Here is a 21,137-nt window from a genome sequence, read left to right as displayed (position 1 = left end):
CGTTTCTATTACAACAAGGAAGGGGTGGTCCCATTGTCTTATTCTGAAAATTATTAACCGCTTTTATGAGAAATCTAATGTGATAGCATTTTCATACTGGATCTTGTGTGTGCATTCTGACCTATAGCCAGTTCATACCTTAATGAAATGGGTGTTGCATTTACATGGCTGCTTCCCATGTTTTCGTGGTAATGTATGTAATGGGGAAACTGTACTCCAAGTGGTTCTGACGTTGGAGGCAACAATAGACACCTTCAGTGTGGTCTCACTGTTAACATATGGGGCAGCAACCACACTGAAGCAGTAATTATTAACTAGTGTCTGTTCTTTCTAAGGAACACATAGATAATAGATAATTCTTTATGACCACTACTCTTACAGTAATTTGACAATGCTCAGTATCAGGAGTACACTTCTTATCTCGAGTTTATTATTCACCCCATGGAGAAATACCAGTTCTAATCAAGGCAAGAAATTTGTAACCTCAAGGACCATTAAGAACCTTGCTGTTACCAGCCTGCCTGTGGTGGGAGAGGCCAGCTGACTTAAAGTGGGGAGCCTCTCTGCTTTCTCTAGTCATGCCCTGAACCCCTTAGTCTTAGCCACCTTCTCTGGGATGGGTATTACTAATACCAGCATGTCACTTGTGAGTTGCAGACAGCATTCTGTACCAGTTTGGTGCAAAGGATCTTGGGGCATGCCACATTGATTATGTTGCCCCCATACAGGTTATGTTGCAGATTTCGGAAAGGAGAACAGCATCTCGGCATACTCATATGGCTTTGCGTTAAAATATACTTGTACTTTCATTAAAAGAAACAACCGGTTGTTCTAGGTTTGAGTAAAGCCTATTGATCTATTAACCTTTTAATGTTTATTGCAGGTTATGATAAAAACAGGGTGCCTTCAAAGAGTTGCTTACCTTTAGACTATTGATGGGAAAGCGCAAGTGAACTTGCACAGCTGTCAGTGACGTTGTCCTTGGCTGACCTGCTGTTTTGTACTACTTTGTTTTCCTTGCCACGTAGGGTTTCTGTTTGTCCGTTGGCTCATGATGTGACTTGCAGATGCTGTGTAACTACGCTGAGAATCTGAGTTTAGTTCTCTGACATTGGCATATAGAATCATAGAATCATAGAATCATAGAGTTGGAAGAGACCACAAGGGCCATCGAGTCCAACCCCCTGCCAAGCAGGAAACACCATCAGAGCACTCCTGACATATGGTTGTCAAGCCTCTGCTTAAAGACCTCCAAAGAAGGAGACTCCACCACATTCCTTGGCAGCAAATTCCACTGTTGAACAGCTCTTACTGTCAGGAAGTTCTTCCTAATGTTTAGGTGGAATCTTCTTTCGTGTAGTTTGGATCCATTGCTCCGTGTCCGCTTCTCTGGAGCAGCAGAAAACAAGCTTTCTCCCTCCTCTATGTGACATCCTTTTATATATTTGAACATGGCTATCATATCACCCCTTAACCTCCTCTTCTCCAGGCTAAACATGCCCAGCTCCCTTAGCCTTTCCTCATAAGGCATCGTTTCCAGGCCTTTGACCATTTTGGTTGCCCTCCTCTGGACACGTTCCAGTTTGTCAGTGTCCTTCTTGAACTGTGGTGCCCAGAACTGGACACAGTACTCCAGGTGAGGTCTGACCAGAGCAGAATACAGTGGCACTATTACTTCCCTTGATCTAGATGCTATACTCCTATTGATGAGGCCCAGAATTGCATTGGCTTTTTTAGCTGCCGCGTCACACTGTTGGCTCATGTCAAATTTGTGGTCAACCAAGACTCCTAGATCCTTTTCACATGTACTGCTCTCAAGCCAGGTGTCACCCATCTTGTATTTGTGCCTCTCATTTTTTTTGCCCAAGTGCAATACTTTACATTTCTCCCTGTTAAAATTCATCTTGTTTGTTTTGGCCCAGTTCTCTAATCTGTCAAGGTCGTTTTGAAGTGTGATCCTGTCCTCTGGAGTGTTAGCCACCCCTCCCAGTTTGGTGTCATCTGCAAATTTGATCAGGATGCCCTTGAGTCCATCATCCAAGTCGTTGATAAAGATGTTGAATAAGACCGGGCCCAAGACAGAACCCTGTGGCACCCCACTAGTCACTCTTCTCCAGGATGAAGAGGAACCATTGATGAGCACCCTTTGTGTTCGGTCAGTCAGCCAGTTACAAATCCACTGAGTGGTAGCATAGTCAAGACCGCATTTTACCAGCTATAATGTGCTTCATTCCAGAAAAGCACACACAATATTTCTAGAGTTCCAAGCCATAGATTAGTTTCCAGTAACTCTCTACTCATTTTCCTTCTCTGGCTTGTGCAAGCCTTTTCAGGCTGCATTCTTCTCTACTGTGTTTCTTTGTAGTCATGGTAGTACCGCTTTTGGGGGAAGCGTTGTGCTTTTTCTTGGATACTTTGTCCATCTTTCATCCCAACCCACTCAGCTCTCACCTGTGGCTTCTATAGGCTGTTAGCATGTGACAGTGGCCAAACACCAGGAATCGGTTCAACTAGCTGGCTAAGTCAGGTGAGGGTAGCTGATGGGTCTTAAACCCTTGATGAGTTAGAGCAGCAGTTCTCAACCTGTGGGTTCCCAGATGTTTTTGGACTACAACTCCCATCATCCCTGAGCTCTGGCCTTGCTAGCTAGGGGTGATGGGAGTTGTAGTTCAACAACATCTGTGGACCAATAGGTTGAGAAAGGCTGAGTTAGAGACTTCCCTTGCATTTGAAGACAGGCTCCAGTGGATTGAACAGATGAGACCAATAGTGGGGCCAGTGGAAGAAGGCGGTCTTCACATTCTGTAGAGGAAAGTGAGGGGCAGATGGGGCTTGTCCACCTGGGAAGATAGCCCATTTGGAGAAGAAAACACTAATTCAGAGTGGAGTCCCTAAGACAGTGGGATGGTCCTGTGTACACCTTCTGGAAAATGCTGCAGCAAGGCTGGTGCCAAATGTGTTGCTCTTTGGACCACATCAACGAGGCTGAGGGCAGGGGTCTTGTCATTTGGGCAGCTGAGAACCTCCATACACACTGGCCAGGCTTGTGCCCCAGAGAGGTCACTTGGGTGCTGCTAACACAGTGGTTTCACTTCATTCTCAGAGGCGCACTCCATTGTCTCTCGAGACAGGTGGATGCCAACAACATTGCTCCTTCTCCCATTTTATTTCTTTCTAGTTAAAGGCTTCTAGTTCTTAGAATGTGCCTTAGTAAATGTGATCACCTTCCTCATACTTGTGATCAGGCTACATCCATCTTTGATCTTATCCAATTATTTTTATTTTCCTTTTAGCTAGTTCACTTTATGCCACACTTGGCTGAGGACCACAGCCTTAACAAGTGACATGAAGGTGGGAAAACTTCTGGCAAAATTAACCAGAACTTCCCACCCTAGGATATTAGGATTTTGATACTATGTTCAACTTATACGTTTAAACTATTTCTAGACTGGCAGTTATTTAACATTGTTTTAAAACGGTGTCAAAATATACAAAACCAATATAAACATAGCCATTGCGTTGCCACTAAACGAAACATGCTATTTCCCCATGAAAATACTAAAACATTTTCTACCATCTGCTCTGCTTTTTTCTAAATGGTGCTTGTATTATTTTAGGGGTACTGAATGTCAGGCCTGGGGTTTAAATGCAGCCCTCCAGGCCTTTCTGTGCATCTCTTGGCAATCTCCCTAGACCATACTCCTCACTTGCCCTGCTCAGCAACCTCCTCAGGTGTTTTTGCCTGGTTTGATTGTGTCTTTGAACTGTGACAAGGCCTCTTTTTTCTTTTGCTGAAGAGAGGTGGTGTTTTTGTGCAGAAACACCCAACTTTCGTATGATTCAACTGTTGCTCTGACCGCACCCACCACAGGTGTGCAACCTCTTGAAAGTTGCCCTTGAGAAGGCTTCCTCAAACTCTGCCCTCCAGGTGTTTTTGGCCTACAACTCCCATGATCCCTAGCTAGCAGGACCACTGGTCAGGGATGATGGAAACTGTAGTCTCAAAACATCTGGAGGGCCGAGTTTGAGGAAGCCTGTCCTTGAGGAAATGTGGCTCTCCACTTCTGCATTATTTGAATGCATTATTGGTCTTTTCCTATTGTTTGAGTCCTTGTTGCCCTGAATTTTGCAAACACTGCGGGCACTTAGATCAGCAGAATGTAATAACGGATCCAGAACTGCAGGGAATCTTCTGATTTTCCTAGTCCAAGGTCAGTGACTGGATACCTAAATCCACAGGGAGAAAGCAGTTCCTTGGCAGTGGAGTGAAATGGCACAGTAATGGACTTCACCCTGTTCTCTAATGGAATACAGTGGTACCTCTGTTTGCGAACGGGATCTGTTCCGGAGGCCTGTTTGCAACATGAAAAGAGCGCAACCCGCAGCGGCGTGTCTGCGCACGCGCGGGTTGCGATTTGCCGCTTCTGCGCATGACGTCATTTTGCGCGTCTGTGCATGCGCGAGCGGCGAAACCCGGAAGTAACCCTTTCCAGTACTTCCGGGTCGCCGTGGGACGTAACCTGAAAGAACGTAACATGAAGTGGACGTAACATAAGGTATGACTGTAGTTCTAGTTTTCTAGATCTGATGCTATATAAAAGCTTCATTAAGCACAAAACTTTGGCATCAGTTTGGAGGGAAACCAAAATTCTGGGGTTATAAGTTAATGAAGCTGCTATAAAATACATAGCTTTCTAATGTCTCATGTACTAAAGTCTTCAGAAGGGCTAGATGTTCAGTATGGATCAGGGGCATGTTGGGTTAAAAGATAGCCATCATTGTTGGTAGCAGAATTGTAATCAATATACGTATTTACATATATTAACAGAGATTGGACATTTTGCTTCTTACAGATATGAAATCTGTTCTGTTTCATATTCCTGACTGTGTGCTTTTTTTGGTATGTTGTGTTTTGTTACAGGTCAGTAAAAAATAACTAATACTGCTATTAGCAGTAACTACTTCTCTTTAAATCATTTTTACTTGATACTGCAACACATATTGAATTGCTCCTTTGATCAGCTGAGACAGTGGAATAGTTACATCCATTCCTTCTGAGAACACATTGTGCTAGTTTCCCCTAAAGCATATTGGTATGACTACAGAGGAAATCATTCAGATGAAGCACAGATGCTGTTGGCATTGAGAACTTGGGAGAACTATGCTAAGTGAAGAGATTGTCTCAAGCCGTGTGTGTGTGTGTGTGTTGTGTAGTGTTTGTGTGTGTAAATCTTTACTCTTCCTTTAGCAAAGCCTGGCCAAGGGTACTTTGCCAAATGACACGCCGGCAACCCAAATAAAAGCTTCCTCATCTTTTCGTTTGCGTAATTTTGTAAAGCTTTTGCTTTCCCTGCAGTAGTGATCTGCATTTTTCCCCCCACCTTAAACGCACATGCTCTGTAGTGCCGTGCCCTTTCACCCACTTTTCTGAGCAAACATGTGACTGCTTTAGAAATGTGGAGGCGGGGAAAAGTGCTGTACAGCAGACTATTTAAAAAAATCTCATTTAGAAAGCGGGAGAATAATCTTAAAAGAGAAATGATAGTTCAGGGTTTGTTTAATACTCAGCTGTCTGCTTATAATACTAAATAATATTTTATTATTTAAGGGAGGGAAACTACAAACTCATGTAAGTGAAGTGTTAGTGACACTGCTAGGGCTGAAGGCTTATCCATACTTACCTTTGCCCTGTACTGTTCTTTCCAGGCACAGGTCTGTACTTTAAAGCTACTGTATGTGTCTGAGCGGGTTCTTTTTTCCACCCTGGAGCTTCCCCTGCAAAAACCCACTCTTTAAAGCTGAAGCACAACAAACAACAATTTGGGTTTTGCACAGATTGCCATTTGCTCCGATTCAGCGGTAAAGTGTGGGTTTTCTCTAGGAAAGCTACAGAGTATAGTGCGGATAAGCCCACTGCCATATCCTTTAAATTTCATTTGTTTTAGGCTTCATCAGAGTAGCATTTTGACCTCTCATATTTGTCCATGAGTGCAGAGCAGTGGTTCCTAATTTGCGAAATACTGTGGATGCCCTGTTTTCCAAAAGCCAAGCCATGGACTCCCTACTTGTGAGAATTTTGATATCTCTGTAGTAGTTTTCGTTATGTGAATTGTGCAGTGGAACCTCTGGGTGGGTTACGTAGAATCCCTGGGGGTCTGTGGATCTTAAGTTGATAATAACTGGTGCAGAGAAATAATACAGTGGTAGCTCGGGTTACATACGCTTCAGGTTACATACGCTTCAGGTTACAGACTCCGCTAACCCAGAAATATTACCTCGGGTTAAGAACTTTGCTTCAGGGTGAGAACAGAAATTGTGCAGTGGTGGCGCAGCAGCAGGAGGCCCCGTTAGCTAAAGTGGTGCTTCAGGTTAAGAACAGTTTCAGGTTAAGAACGGACCTCTGGAACGAATTAAGTTCTTAACCTGAGGAACCACTGTATTGAGTGAGCATTTTCTTTGGGAATTCATGTGGTGGAAAGGAAAAAGCATTCAGTTTTAAAATTTAGAGGGGCGGGGGGGAGCTAGTTTTCAACATCAGTGTCTGAGACCCTAGTTTTCTCTTTACATGAAATACAATTAACTCTAATTTTCATGCAACTATTCATATATCTTGCCTAGAATTCATTGCTTAAGAAGTTAGAAATGAGAATCAAACCAGCCACTAAGAACACAGGAAGCTGCTTCATAGCAGATCAGAATATTTGCCCATCTAAAGCAATTTTGCCTACTCATGAAGCAGCTCTTGAAGATTTTGGACAGACGTTTTGCAATCAACTGCTACTGGATAATTTTAACTGGAGATCCTAGTTTTGCATGCAAAGCCACAAGCTCTGCTACAAAGCTCTGGGCCCTCCTCCACCGGGGAAGGAAGCAGCTCTCATTCTGCCAGTGAACAATAATGTTGTCACAGATCTTGTTAAGAGCCTGATGTAGAAATGGAAGCTTCCATTTAAACTTGTATCATGCTTGACTACTGCAAAGAATGTTGAAGTCCTGTATTCATTATAAGAGGAGGTGTTTAGTCCCCAACTATTTTTCATTTGTTTCATTTGCCCAGTGGCATATACATGCGCTTCCAGGGTTAACACTGACAGCAAATATGATAAAGTTGTCTTCTGCACCGTCATTTCATTCTTGTGTCTTCCTTTTAAAGCCAATCTTCCCTTAATCCTCTGTCACTCTTTCCTGGCTATATACTAGTCCCATCCCCAACCTGTGACTTGGTCTGTGGCTAATGTTGTATTGCTACATGAAGATCAGCTTTATCTACGCACATTTGTTTTAAATAAAGCTGTAGGTCAGTTGTGGGAAGCCTTTAGCACATGTTGTTGGACTACAACTCCCAACGTGCCTCACCATTGGCCATACTGAGTGGGTCTGATGGGGAGCTGGAAGTCCAAAATCATCTAGAGGCCTACAGGTTTCCTTACCCCTGCTTTAGGTCATAGTGTACCAAAGAAGAGAATGAGATATAAATCAGGTAGCCCTTCCTCAGCCATGAATGTGCTTATGGATTTTGACAAGCAGCTATCTTTTCAGCAGCTTACAATATATCATCGAAACGTTTCTGCTTTATTCTCCTATGTGAGGAACCCAGTTTCTTTCCACTATGCAAGATTTACCGGTACATAGCAATTCCAATGCTGATTCAGCCATCAATCCTGCCCAAAGGGCTGTCGGCCTCATCAAAATATATTTTAAAGCATTGTATTCAATTAAATGTTAATTTATCTCTTTTTTTAAAAAGAGTATTCATTTTATTGTGGCAAAACTTAATCCAGTTATGGTTTGGATGGATTGGGAAATGGGGAGAGAGGAGCTGGGCTGTTGTTGGGCAGTGAACCAAATTGCCAAATTTGCTCTAAAAGAACTCTGCTTGTTAATGGAAGTGGATGTTCTAAGTATTTGTTACACTGGAGTAATAGGGTGTTAAATCTGTATATGAAAAACAGTTGCTTAAAAGCTTTACTTGAAATCTTTCCTGTGGGTTTATGACCATCAATAATATCTTGGTTCTGGCAAGCAATGTCTGGCTTCACTATAGCACTTGTTCTTAATGAGAGAATGTGATTACTCCAGAGCACAGACTTCTTGTTAGTTGCCTTGTTGAAGTTATTGTGGGCACTCATGCATGATGAGGCATATCTAGGCTAAGATATGACTGAGCCTTTTGGCCACACACATAACCGAGCTGTGAAAGGTGGAAAATGTACCATTAACTATGTCTTACTATCTTGGTCAGCTCCAAATCTGTTAAATCAAAGTTTCCCAGTTCCAACAAAACTGGAAACTTTAGTTAATGGTAGACTAGCCAACATTTTTGCTTACATGTACAAAGGCTGTGTGCATGACCAAAAGGCTCACCCATAGTTTGGCTTATTGGTGGAGGTATAAATGACTGAATGCTGCCTAATGATGTGGACTGGAGTAGCACTCAAACAATATTTGATATCTTCAGTAAACAAAGATGATGATTACTCGCCTTTACAAATTTGCAGTAGTTATCATATTCTTGGCTTCTAATTCTCTCATGCAAATTAAGTAGCTACTAATAAACATTTGTTTGTTTTTCTGTTTGCCAGGTAAATTCTAAAAATGGCGGAAGCCCACCAGGCAGTTGCTTTTCAGTTTACTGTAACCCCAGATGGAATTGATCTGCGTATGAGCCATGAAGCTCTCAGGCAGATCTATCTATCTGGTCTCTACTCATGGAAGAAGAAATTCATCAGATTCAAGGTAACTCATATTGCAGATCTGAAACTATACTTGGGACTGAGGCATATATTATGCAGCAAACAAGGGCTTTTCTGAATACCCAATTTTGCATTTTAGCACTAGTTTTGGTTGATGTGTGTATATACACCACCCCTGTCCATTTCCCCCCTCCTGGCTGTAATCCCTCCTGGCTATTTTTCTTTAGATTTAAAGGCCAAAATGAAGTCTGGTCAGAGCAAAACCAGAGTAGAGGTGTGGTTAAGCAACACTGCTGCTTGCCAAGTCTTCCTCCTCCTGGGTTAACTAGCAACCACATGTTTCAGAAATGTGGGAACCAGATAGTGTGAATCTTACTCTGAAATGTTGAAATAGATTTAGTGAAAACCCATGAAATGTTCCCCTCACTTTCTTTACTTTCACTTCATCTGAACTGCCTACTGCCATGGAAAAGTAGACCCTTAAGAAAGTGATGCATTGTATTGGGTGTTGATCTTGGACCAGGCAGACCTGGGTTCAAATCCCCGCTTAGATATAAAGCTCATTTGACTCATCTGGTATTTCTCACTAGTGCTATATGAGCAAGAGAAGGAAATGAAAGGGCTTTCCTGTATGCCATCTGATTGCCAGATAAAGTTATCTGGCAATCCAGGAGCTCTTCCCCTTTGTTAGGGCCTGCCTTTCTATGCTAGGAGATAGTCCAGGTGAGGAAAACATCCATCATAAGGGCCTATCATAGTTGTGGGCATGTATCGCCCTACCCCTTCCCGGTTTGGTGGGTGCAGTTTGGAGGGCCCTGTGCTGATTTTTAGCTTCCCAAATATTGCCATCTTTACACTATTGCCATATTTACTAGTCTCCAATACATTTTAAAAAGAAGTTCATCCACACGTCATTCTTGCTAATTATACCTAACAGTGTTCCATAAAGAACACTAATTTAGTCTTCCTTGAGTTAGTCTGCATTTGCATGGCTATGTTCACTAAATATGTCTGGGAAGTGTTAAATGGGTGCATCAGAATCCAGAAAATTAAAGTATAATATTCTTGTGACTCAGTAGGGCTCTTTTTATGTTCTTTCCTTTCCAGAATGGCATCATCACAGGAGTCTATCCTGCTAGTCCATCCAGCTGGCTTATTGTAGTAGTAGGAGTTATGTCAACAATGTATGCCAAAATAGATCCTTCATTGGGACTAATAGCTAAAATCAACCAAACCCTTGATACGACGTAAGTAAACTCTCTCCTTGCATTGAATAGATTTTTCTGGTTAGTGTTAATGATGGGTGGTACGCCACTTCTCAGTTTGGCTCAAGGGTACAGTGAGATAATAATGATAGAGTAGAATCCTATCTTGTTCCCTTCCCTCCCCCTTCATATGATTACCTTGCAGTTGCTGCTCTATCAACAGAGTTGGGGAGTGAGAAGAGTTAAGTGTCTCTATATCCATATGCAGAGACAAGTACACGGTGCACCAAGCTATTCTGGGTCTATGGACCACAATATAGCTCTCTCTCTGTGTGTGTGCAGCAAGAACTCACAAAGAGCTCTGAGAAATTTCATTTCTTGGCACTAGGAATGAGGAATGAGGAAGAAATTTGATCCAGTTCACATTTAATTTGCGCTTTCTTAGAAAAAAAAATGCAAGAACTGAAACACATCTGTCCTTTAAAATTAACGCTTCTCGGAATTTTGCAGTGCAGCTCTCCAGCCATGAGACAGTGTACCTGCCCTGAAATGTGTACCTCTTCTGAAACAGTGGTTGCAGGTGGGGGGTGGGGTTGAAACATGGTCACAAGGCATTTGCAATGGTAGTATTGGCAGCTTCCTCTTCCCCCACCTCTTATAATTTTTAAAAGGCTGCCACCAGCACTAGCCAAGGGTAATTGACCACCCCGCAAATACACTAGTGTCACATTCTAAGGGAATGAGGGGGGCCATGATGGCTGGGGCTCTGTTACAGCCACCACTGCTATAAGGGGGGCTGCCATAATAAGTATATTCCTCCTCCTAATCATTTGTGCCATTTTGGGGGCCTAGCTTGAAAATAATCAAACATGCCACCCCCTCAAACATGCTGCCTTGGTGAATTTGGGAGTCTATTTCAGCACAGTCCTAATGTTCAGAACGATCTCTTCTTATTAACAGTGGCTTACTTTGGTATGCTTCACTCTTTTACATTTGTCCAGAATTCTTGGAGTAACAGATGCTCTCTCTCTCTTTATTTTTTAACAGAGGCTATATGTCCAACCAAACACAAGGTATTGTCAGTGGGATTCTTTTTGGGACGGGGCTCTGGGTGGCCCTCATTTTCTCCATGCGCTACACGCTAAAGATGCTGCTTTCCTACCATGGGTGGATGTTTGCTGAACATGGCAAACTTTCCACAGGAACCAAGATATGGATGGTAAGAGATTTTTATCTCTCTATATTTTGGAATATGTAATTGATGTGACACTTATTTGATTATATCTGCCATTAGTAACTTAGTTTTCAGGGGTGCAGCTTCAATATTTTTCTTCCCAGTTCCTTCTTATTACTTCCCCTTAATATTTAATGGAAACCAAGGAATGCCACTGAGGTGCTACTGCTTATTCTTCAAAGATTTCCCTTTGGTTACATTTTGTGAACTGGCAGAATAGCCCTCCACTTGGGTGAAGCTTGGCTACTCTTGACTGCAATATTTGAATAGCTAAATGTTCAACACAATTAGTCTTCCCAAAGGACCACAGTGTGACTAGCTTCTCTCAGTATGGAACACAAGCCTTGGTAAAAGGACCTCAAGCCAAATTCCACTTCTGTGAGGAACTTGCAGCTTCCTCAGTGTTACAGGGAGGTGGGTGGTTGCTTACCATTCTTCCCTTATTTTGAAGAAAGCATGAGGAGAATGTGTCAGGTGGTGTTGGGGAAGTAGCTGGGAGGAAATACTCCCCCCCCCCCTTGTGTAGCCTTGCAGCATAAATAGTCTAATGTATCCTGTTGGTAAACAGGTCTTACCAACAACGTGGTCTTGTGGTCATTACATCCTGTCCCTTTTATATATTACTTGACTGTAAAAAGGAGTTCAGGGGAAATGATAGATTGTATGTTGAATACTTCTGTGGGAAATAGAAACTGGTTGCAAATTAAATGTCTGATAGTTTTCTTCAGATAGGATCCCAAGAGCTTTCTCATTTGAATACAGGTTCTATCTGAAGGGTAAGGCTTTAGAGTCTTGTGTCAGCCTGGCTTGGTGTTTTCATTGGCTGGAATTTTTGGCATGTTCTACAAATTCAATACTTAGAAGACCAGTTTTTCTTATAATGCTAAGCTTGAGCAGTGTGAATAGTTATGACTAATCTGTTTTGCTGTCTTGATTTTTCCTCCTGGACAGTGGCAGGAAGCTGTTTATTATAACTAAAATGGCAAGTGTGTTAAGAAATATAACTAATATTGCTTCTCTTCTCCCAGGACTAAAATTCTCAGATATCTGAGATATTTTAACCTAACTGGCTTACTCACTAGGTTGCAGCATTCTATTTCACTACAACACCATTGACCAGTCTAGCTTTTTCCCCAAGCTTCTTTCCTTACTGTAACTTGTTTTCACATTTTTCTTTATTTCCCTAATTAAAGAACCTTGGGAACAATGATTGATTGTGTCATTATTAATCTGTGCTCATTGTATGAACTTCTGTGTTCTGCAAAAGTTTAGAAAATGAAAGTTTAATCCAGCAGTGGTTGGTGCCCACTGGGACTGCTAAGGTGGAAGGCAGGGAGACCAATAGCAGGCAAAGCCAACGCCAGGTGGGGCCAGCTAATAATAGTTTTGCCCCTGTCCTCCTCCCTGCTGAGCAGTACTAAGGCAACGCTGAATCTAAGGAGGAAGTTGATAGCCTTTACCCCCCCCCCATTAGTTGTAAGTAAGAATGCATCTGGGTGGAGGCTAGCTGAGAACAAAGAGAGATTGGTGGAGCAGTGCCTTGTTTGTCCTAATGAACAGTGGAGGTGAAGCGAAGCAGCAGAGCAGATAATTGAAACTGGCAACATAGAATACCAAAATAAGCAAAAAACAAAAAGCCAGATGAACAAAATGGTCTTACTCTAATAAAACACTGAAATAATCTAAAATGAACGTAAATACTGCTCTTGAACGACAAATACCAAGCATTAAACACACACCAGCTTCAACTAGTTTCCAAATCCCCAAGCCATCCTCAAATGTATCCTGAGTGCACACTTATAACCACACTTGGACACGCACAAAGGCACAGCCTCAGGCTGCAGTTCCGGAAGATATAGGCAGGCCAGTTGAAGGCAATGGAAAGGCCAACACGCTTCAGTGTTGTCTAGATCAGATTTCCCAAACTTGGGTCTCCAGCTGTTTGTGGACTACAGTTCCCATCGTCCCTGACCACTGGTCCTGCTAGCTAGGGATGATGGGAGTTGTAGTCCAAGAATCAGCTGGAACCCCATGTTGGGGAAACACTGGTCTAGATGGTCTACATCTGGTGTACATGCCTCACCCCACTTCAAAAGCTTTAGCTCCCAGGGATGTAGTTGTCCTGTCGTGCACCATGAAACACTTGAGTGTTCTGGCTGTTCATGTGGAATACCTATGCTCTTTCCTCCGTCCTTGACAGTTGCACTACCGAAAATATTCCAGTAAAGCAGCCTTCCTCAATTTGGTGGCCTCCAGATTTCTTGGACTACAATTCCCATGAGGTTGGTGGGAGTTGAAGTCCAAAACATCTGGAGGCCACCAGGTGGGGAAGGCTGTGATAAAGCAAGAGATGATTAATAGTTCAGTACTGTGCTGTCAATGTACACAAAACCTTACATGAGTTAGTCAGGTCCCTGACCGGAAGGAGATTACAAGGGTAAAGATGAGTTGGGAGGAAAGAATGCAGGGAAATGTTGGTAGGGTTAGCTTGGTACAGTAGGGGATCTGAATTAAGAGGATAAACCAAAAGCCATGTGAAAAAGAACTTCTGCAAGCTTTGAAAGCAGTAGGCTAGCAAGAGATCGTGTGTTTTATGGTTACGTTGTACAAAGGAAGTCCAAAAGTTTAGAGTGTAGGTTTAGGAAACAAAATATAAATACATATTTCAACTGTTGCTTTTTTCTGTTTCATTTTCAGACACTAGTGAAGCTTTTCTCGGGTCGTAAACCAATGCTGTACAGTTTCCAGACATCTTTGCCACGTCTTCCTGTTCCTGCTATTAAAGATACCGTAAATAGGGTGTGTATTTTGAACCCACCCCCAAACTTTAATCCAGATGGAATGTTGCCCTTGTTTTCCTTGTCCAGAAACATGCATCAATAAAGATGTAACATGATTTCTAATTAGTTTGGTTCTAGGTTAAGGTATGTCTGTATCCATTCACAACAAACTCAAGATTACTCAAGGGCACACCTTTACTTTATCTTATATTTATACCCCTAACGGCAAGATAGTCAGTCTTTACATTTCCATGTCTTTTATCTTCTGTCTGCATTGTGTAATCTTTAAATGGCTTGGAGTCTTGTGATTGTTTTCTTCAATGGACTTTGTCCTAAGAATTACATTATGAAAATCACCAGTACGTGATGATGAAAGGAGACCACGATAACAATTTTAAAAGTGCAGTTTTTTTCCAAACGAAATAACCCCCCCCCCAGCATATAGCATATTATATTCTTTCAAGAGTCTATAACATTTTGCTAGAATATGAGTGCTAATTTCAGCACACAAAATTTATTACATGGTGAAATGGGCCCAGTTGGAGAAAACATACTGAAACATCTCCAATAATATCTCTGGGAATTTGGTCACAAGTTATCTTTTATATATGGACAGTGTAAGGAATTACTATAAGATCTTGATTAAATGTTGTCATTCTGAAAATGATAAGTAATACAAACATATTCAAATTTCTGGCAATATCGTGAAGAGAGAGGTTTTTGTTTGTTTTAACCATTTGTGGGAATTGTTCAGAGGTATATTCATGGATTCCTAAACTGCAGTTTAGTACATGGAGAAGGTGTATTGGGTCAAAACTCTTCCTCCTTGCCCTTCCATTGTCTTCTTTCGTCAAGACACCATTCTTGGCTAGCTTCACTATAGTTCCCCTTTACAATAGAAACGAGAAACTGATTTAATGTTAGTTTACTACCCAAGATCTTAAACAATTGTTTTAACATGGCTGGAACAGTTTCAGATGTAACAACAAATGATAGTTTAAGCCCACCAGGATCAGCATGCTGATAGAGATGATGAGCTCAACACGCACTCCAGACTTGCATTAAAGAGTTTTGCAATGCAGGAATATACATTGAAACTGGGCCAGAGAACTGATCTCTTTCATTGCTGCTGGGAGAATGGTTCACGCTAAATTTTGGAGGCAAATGGAAGTGCTGATAACTAAAGAGTAACTGTGCAAGTTGTGGTGCTGTGCTTCTATAGTAAAATGAAATTTGTATGTGTGGAAGAACTAAAAAACTGAAAACATGTTTAATAGCTAGAGACCTGCTAATTTTCCATAAGCTTTAAAATGTGACTTGATAGCTTACAAGCTAGAGCTCAGTTAATGGGTTAGTTTCTCTCATTTCCTTTCCCATATACAGATAGGTAGCCGTGTTGGTCTGCCATAGTCAAAATTAAAAAATCCTTCCAGTAGCACCTTTAAGACCAACTAAGTTAGTTCTTGGTATGAGCTTTCGTGTGCAAGCACACTTCTTGTTATCTGAAGAAGTGTGCTTGCACACGAAAGCTCATACCAAGAACTAACTTAGTTGGTCTTAAAGGTGCTACTGGAAGGATTTTTTTATCTTTCTCATATATGTAATTCCTCTTCCACTCTTCCAGCTTTTTCTCACTTCTCCTTTTTCCTCTCCTCTCCTGTCAGTTGCGCTGCTGTTTCCTCCTGCTAACACTTCCCTCTTATGTGCGTTTGTGTGGTGCTGTTTTTGCTGCACAAACATTGGCACTCTCACCTGACCATCAGAATAGAGAGAATGACACCTTCTAATAAAGAGTCAATTCTTCTAAACAACAACATGATCTGCTTCAGGGATGGCTTACCTGTGGCACTGCAAATGTTGTGGGACTCAAACTCCCATCATCCTTTATCACCTGCCACACTCTCTGGGGCTGATGTGAGCTGGAGTTCCAAACAATGCATGCAAACAATGCCACGGCTTAGCAACTCCATTTGGAAGATCTAGTCAAAACAAAACAACCTACAAAATATTTCCAGATATTTTCTACAAGGTGACGGTAGATGCAAACCCTTTTTAATCGTAGTTTGAATGGAAATATAAGCAACAGATAGTTTGACATTCTTCGAGTCTCTCTTGCTCGCTTATTTTCTTACAGAGACTTGTTTCCATCTTCTTGATGTTGCTCTTGTTAGCTTGTTTCTCAGGTTCCCAGTGATGACTTGCAACAGCATCAACAAATCCTGTAACTAGGGTTTCTCTTGATCATCCCACTGTATCCCATTGGCAGTTGCTGCTGCTCTATTGTAAATTATTGACTTGGTTTTGGTACACCCTTCTGCACTGACACCAGTTCTTCTTATCAATTCCAGTATTTGGAATCAGTTCGACCACTTATGAACGATGAGGAATTTAAAAGGATGGAAGGCCTTGGCAAAGATTTTGCACATAATCTAGGACCAAAGCTACAATGGTACTTGAAACTGAAATCCTGGTGGGCTACAAACTATGTAAGTAAATGAATTGAATGCTTTCATGAAGTCATGCAGTTAAAAGCTTCTCAAATCTTCATTCCTGAATTTTCCAAGGTTCTTTCCTTAAAATAAAAGATAGCGTTTTAGTTCTAGAAATTCTATTTCTTGTGTTGACTGCAGAGACTGGAGATAGTCAAGACTTCTAAAAGGTTTTTATGGAATATATTTATAGTAATCCCACCATTTTCAGTGAATGGCATAGCACTGTGGCTGGTGCTTTTTTGTGCAAGCATCATTTGTATTCCTGCTGCTAGGAAGGCTGATAACTGTATTGACAGCCTACAGGTATATTGGGTCATAATAAATTACTAGTTTGATCTCATAATGAAGCTTAATTATCTTAAGTTGTTGAACCCTTATGTTAGCCGCCTTTTCCTGCATGGTGAAAATAAACTTGTAAGCCACATGCAAATGCTGAAACTCTTAGGTTCTCCGTTTGACTCTAGGCAAAACTGCCTGTTTGTTCTTGCACCTGTCTCAAATGTTGTTTCCACAGCTCAGGGCTGATGTGGCAAACCAGTTTGGCATTGCACAATGCTACTGATTCACAGATGCTTCTCTGGTTAATCAGATCCTTAACTCTGCCTTAGCCAGTTGCACCAAGCATCAGGTACCTAGAAGCTACTTGATATTGGGAGTAGGCTAGTTGAACAACTCAGTTAATTCTGGTGAGAATCAGAATCAGAAGAATCTTTATTTGCATCAGCCACTAGCCATAGCAATAAAATAAAATAAAATAAAATGTACTGAAGATAGAGGTTAAAAACTTAACTAGACAAAATACATTTTGGACGTTTACATCAATAAGAAAAGAGTATATCTTATTCTAATTGCCCCCACTAAAAACCTTGCAGTTTTTGCTGTCACTTAATCATCTTGATCTGCTAAAAGAAAGGAAACAGTAGCAATGCTTGAGTGACCTGGCATGGACAATAATAGAGGGGCAATAACCTCACTCCTCAAATCTTTATAAAGAGTGCAAGCCAGAAGCACATGAGCCACTGACTCAATACTGCCATCTCCACATGGACATATCCATTTTTCCAGTGGAATGTTTTGAAATCGACCTTCAATAATTTGTACCAACATTACTAGTGAGATCTTTCTAAAGAAGAACTCCATTTGGTTATTGAATATCAGAGAAATTGCCCTTCAGATGCTCTTGATAATTTTTTGTTTCGCTCTCTAGCAAAAGTAGAAAATAATACTGAGATGGTATTCAGTTTTCATTTTCAGAATCAAAGTGTATCCAGGTGTTTAGAGTATTGATGTCCCAGTAACTAGGGCACTTACTTGGTGAATGTCACTGATTAATTATTTTGATCTCTTTCACTTTTCTTATAGGTTAGTGATTGGTGGGAAGAATACATTTACCTCCGAGGCCGTGGACCAATTATGGTGAACAGTAATTATTTTGCAATGGTGAGTAAATGGTACAATTTTGAAGGCGTCATCATTTCTCCTGCAGAGCCACTTCCTTTAGGGCTGAGATGGGAAACCTGATGCCCTCCAGTTGTTGCTGGACTACAACTCCCACCATGCCTGATTATTGCCATGGTGGGGCTGATGGGAGCTGTATTCCCAACAGCAACTGGAAGGCCATAGGTTCTTCTCTGTGGGCATGTAATTTAGCTGGCATAACATCCTAAATTGTACACCAAGTCACATGCCAGTTGCCTGAACTGAAGCAACTCATGTTTGGGGTTGCTTCATTATCCATAATCTTCCCAGCATGTGCACTAAGATAGAACTTCTGTTGCAATGTAGCATTAGATTCTGGTATGACTAAGAGGCTGTTTTTGGGAGGGTATTTTTTTCTGCATGTCTGGGGAGTCCCCCTGCACGGGTCAAAAATCGCTTCCTTGCTGTTAGAGAAAACGGTATGAAATGGTGCAATTTAGAGTCCTCCAGTTTAAGGTGCCAGCCATGCCCCTTTTAGAATATTCCATTCCACTCCTTGATCCCAATTTTCCATTTCCCCAACCCCAGCCCACCAGATGCTTTGTTCTGTGACTACAAAGCACACTCAGCCGACAGTGAGCTCTTTTGGGATTCCGTCTCTTAGGATTTTTTCGTTTTCAGTTTTGCTAACCAAAGCATTTTGCAAGCCATTCCACAATGGTCAGTCAGTATTCCATGTCCATCCTCATTTGGCTTGGGTGTTTGTTTGTTTGTTTGTTTGTTTTGAAAGAGAGGGTTATCCTGTTAAGTTGTGTTTTTAATTATATGTCATCTGCTGATAGCTCCTTCTTGTTCATGTATGTTTTGACTACATAAATTCAGGAACTCTCCCTGAGGACTGGAAATAGAATACTAGATATTGCCCTGTTTGCATGTCACACTAAGCTAAACTGTGGTAAGAGTGAGCCCCAGGCATGGGGATCTCGACCTCTTCCCTCCTGCCTAGTCATTTCGCTGCTGTACCACATTGAACTAAGCCTTGGTTTAGCTTAACGTGTTAGGCTTGCAGTATGGCTTTCCTGGACAAACCATGGTTACAGCTTGTGTTTAGTCTGGATAGAGCAAAGCCATGAGCCCATCTTTGGACAGCTATAGCTTAACTCCATGAATCTCAGCAGCAAAATTACCAGGGTGGAGTCAAGCAACTCCCGTCTCATCTCTGGGAGCACACATGCTCACACATTCACACTAAGCCATGGTTTGCCTTAGCGTGATGTGCAAACCAAGTTGGTGTCTTGATTAATGAGGTGGAAGATGTTTTTTCTGAAGTTGACTTTCAGTGAATGTCATACTGACCTGCAGCTCTACATGCACTTTGGTGCAACAGAAGTCAAGTAATATATTCTTTATTACATTTGAATAAGACAGTGACTACTAGCAAAGGCCTAACAAAGTAGAAGCTTGTGTGCAGCTGGTGCTGTTGTGTTGTGTGAACTATATATAAATGAAAATAAATACATGTGAAGCTTTCCTTTCAACAGTGAGCAGTAGGGTTGTGTGCATTTGTGATAACATTTGTGTTCTTCAGTACATACGGCTCTGCTAACATTCATCCCTGTCCATTCTCTTTATCCTTTAGGATTTCCTCTATTTTACTCCTACCAGTGTACAGGCAGCTAGAGCTGGCAATGCTATCCATTCCATACTGCTATACAGAAGAAAACTGGACAGACAACAAATCCAGCCAGTATGTACATTAAAAAAAAAATAGTCACACGTTTGGGTCTGATGGATATAAGAAAAGCCTCATTACTTGCTTAAAAGTAACTCAGAGGAGGAATGAAGCCTCCTACTTTCAAATGTAAGACATGATTTGTCCACCACAGTTAAATGTGCATCCCATAGCAAGCAAGTGAAACCATGAGGTTGTTGAATTGCTGGGGAACAAATTGATGCAAATGAAAATTGGTTTAAAGGGCAAGCCAGTGGGGATCCCTTGGCTAGGGTCCCACTCTTCTTCTTTGGACTCAACACAGCTTCTAATGCTGTCTAGCTGATATCAATAGAATTCCCATCTAGGCCTCATGGGGGCATGGATACAGAACTTTGGGAGGGGTTCTAATATGTTCATTCAATACTCCTATTCATTATTACAAGCCATAGGGCAACCTCCCCCTGTTCTCACAGCGGATATGGAGAATTCTGTCCTGTGCATGGAGGAGGGCCACTTGAAAAGTGGACTACCTTTCAAGTTTCCATGAACAGTCTATATAAGGAAAGCTACTCTTCCTGTTCAGTTTCTATATTTCTTTGTAGGAGGCATTTTAGTGGCACCTGGGGCCAGGAAACTGAATCTTTACTGTATTACAGATACAGATAAAGTCTATTAAAAGAGATTTGAAAATGATCTCAGATTTTGGAAATGATGACATTTAAAGGATTACCAAAAACCTTAGTGGCAGCCCGCATTTTGATTGATATGAACACAATGCAGCATAATGTTGGAGGGTGCAGAAAAGGGATAAATTTTGGAACGTATATGGCAGCTTAAGAGCAATTGGAAGAACTTCTGCAGACTCTACCATTGGCAGACGAGAGAGAGGTCTAGGGAGAAAATAATAATAAAAGGGATTTTGGAAGCTGGCATACTGAAAATGCACAAGCATAAAGCCTCCTGCAGGGAAATTGCATGTGTGTACATGCAGTGTACTGCCAACCTAGCAGTTCGAAAGCAGGTCAGAGTGCAAGTAGATAAATAGGTACCACTCTGGTGGGAAGGTAAACGGCGTTTCCGTGCGCTGCTCTGGTTCGCCAGAAGCGGCTTAGTCATGCTGGCCACATGACCCGGAAGCTGTATGCCGGCTCTCTCAGCCAGTAAAGCGAGATGAGTGCTGCAACCCCAGAGTTGTCCGTGACTGGACCTAACGGTCAGGGGTCGCTTTACCTTTACATGCCGTGGAATATACATATTAATTGATGAAGGTTGGTGAGCCACAATTTCCTCTTGTGGAAATGAAATGTGAAGTGGCCCCAAGGATCCACAAATCTTCTGGCATTCTTTCTGATTCACACGTGTTTTTTTCTTCACGTGCTTAACTCCATTTGTGAAACGCAATCATAACACTTGTTTGCGGCATAGATTCTTCTGATGGGATCCACTGTTCCACTCTGCTCAGCACAATGGGAGAGGATGTTTAATACCTCCCGTATTCCTGGAGAGGAAACAGGTAAGCTGAGTCAGCTGAAGAAAAGGAACATCAAAGAATTGAAATACTCCCAGAATTTCTTCTTGAGTATACCATTCTAATAACAAA

General features: G+C 41.7%; 1 protein-coding gene across 2 annotated transcripts in view; it reads left to right on the top strand.

Annotated features, from left to right (window-relative positions):
* Nucleotides 1-21,137, top strand: part of CPT1A (carnitine palmitoyltransferase 1A) — a 46,495-nt gene that overhangs the window by 4,434 nt on the left and 20,924 nt on the right. Inside the window, exons 2-9 of one of the 2 annotated variants that reach the window (XM_081012552.1) lie at nt 8,583-8,736; nt 9,801-9,940; nt 10,946-11,117; nt 13,830-13,931; nt 16,261-16,398; nt 17,767-17,844; nt 19,463-19,570; nt 20,963-21,050. In XM_081012552.1, the coding sequence (XP_080868678.1) occupies nt 8,596-8,736; nt 9,801-9,940; nt 10,946-11,117; nt 13,830-13,931; nt 16,261-16,398; nt 17,767-17,844; nt 19,463-19,570; nt 20,963-21,050 (967 nt within the window). In that variant the 5' untranslated portion in view covers nt 8,583-8,595. The remainder of the gene's footprint in view (nt 1-8,582; nt 8,737-9,800; nt 9,941-10,945; nt 11,118-13,829; nt 13,932-16,260; nt 16,399-17,766; nt 17,845-19,462; nt 19,571-20,962; nt 21,051-21,137) is intronic. The other variant, XM_081012553.1, reaches the window with a different exon arrangement.

The sequence above is a fragment of the Podarcis pityusensis genome (assembly GCF_964106645.2).
Source record: "Podarcis pityusensis genome assembly, chromosome: 1".
Classification (NCBI taxonomy): domain Eukaryota; kingdom Metazoa; phylum Chordata; class Lepidosauria; order Squamata; family Lacertidae; genus Podarcis; species Podarcis pityusensis.
This window is presented reverse-complemented; position numbering and strand designations above follow the sequence as displayed.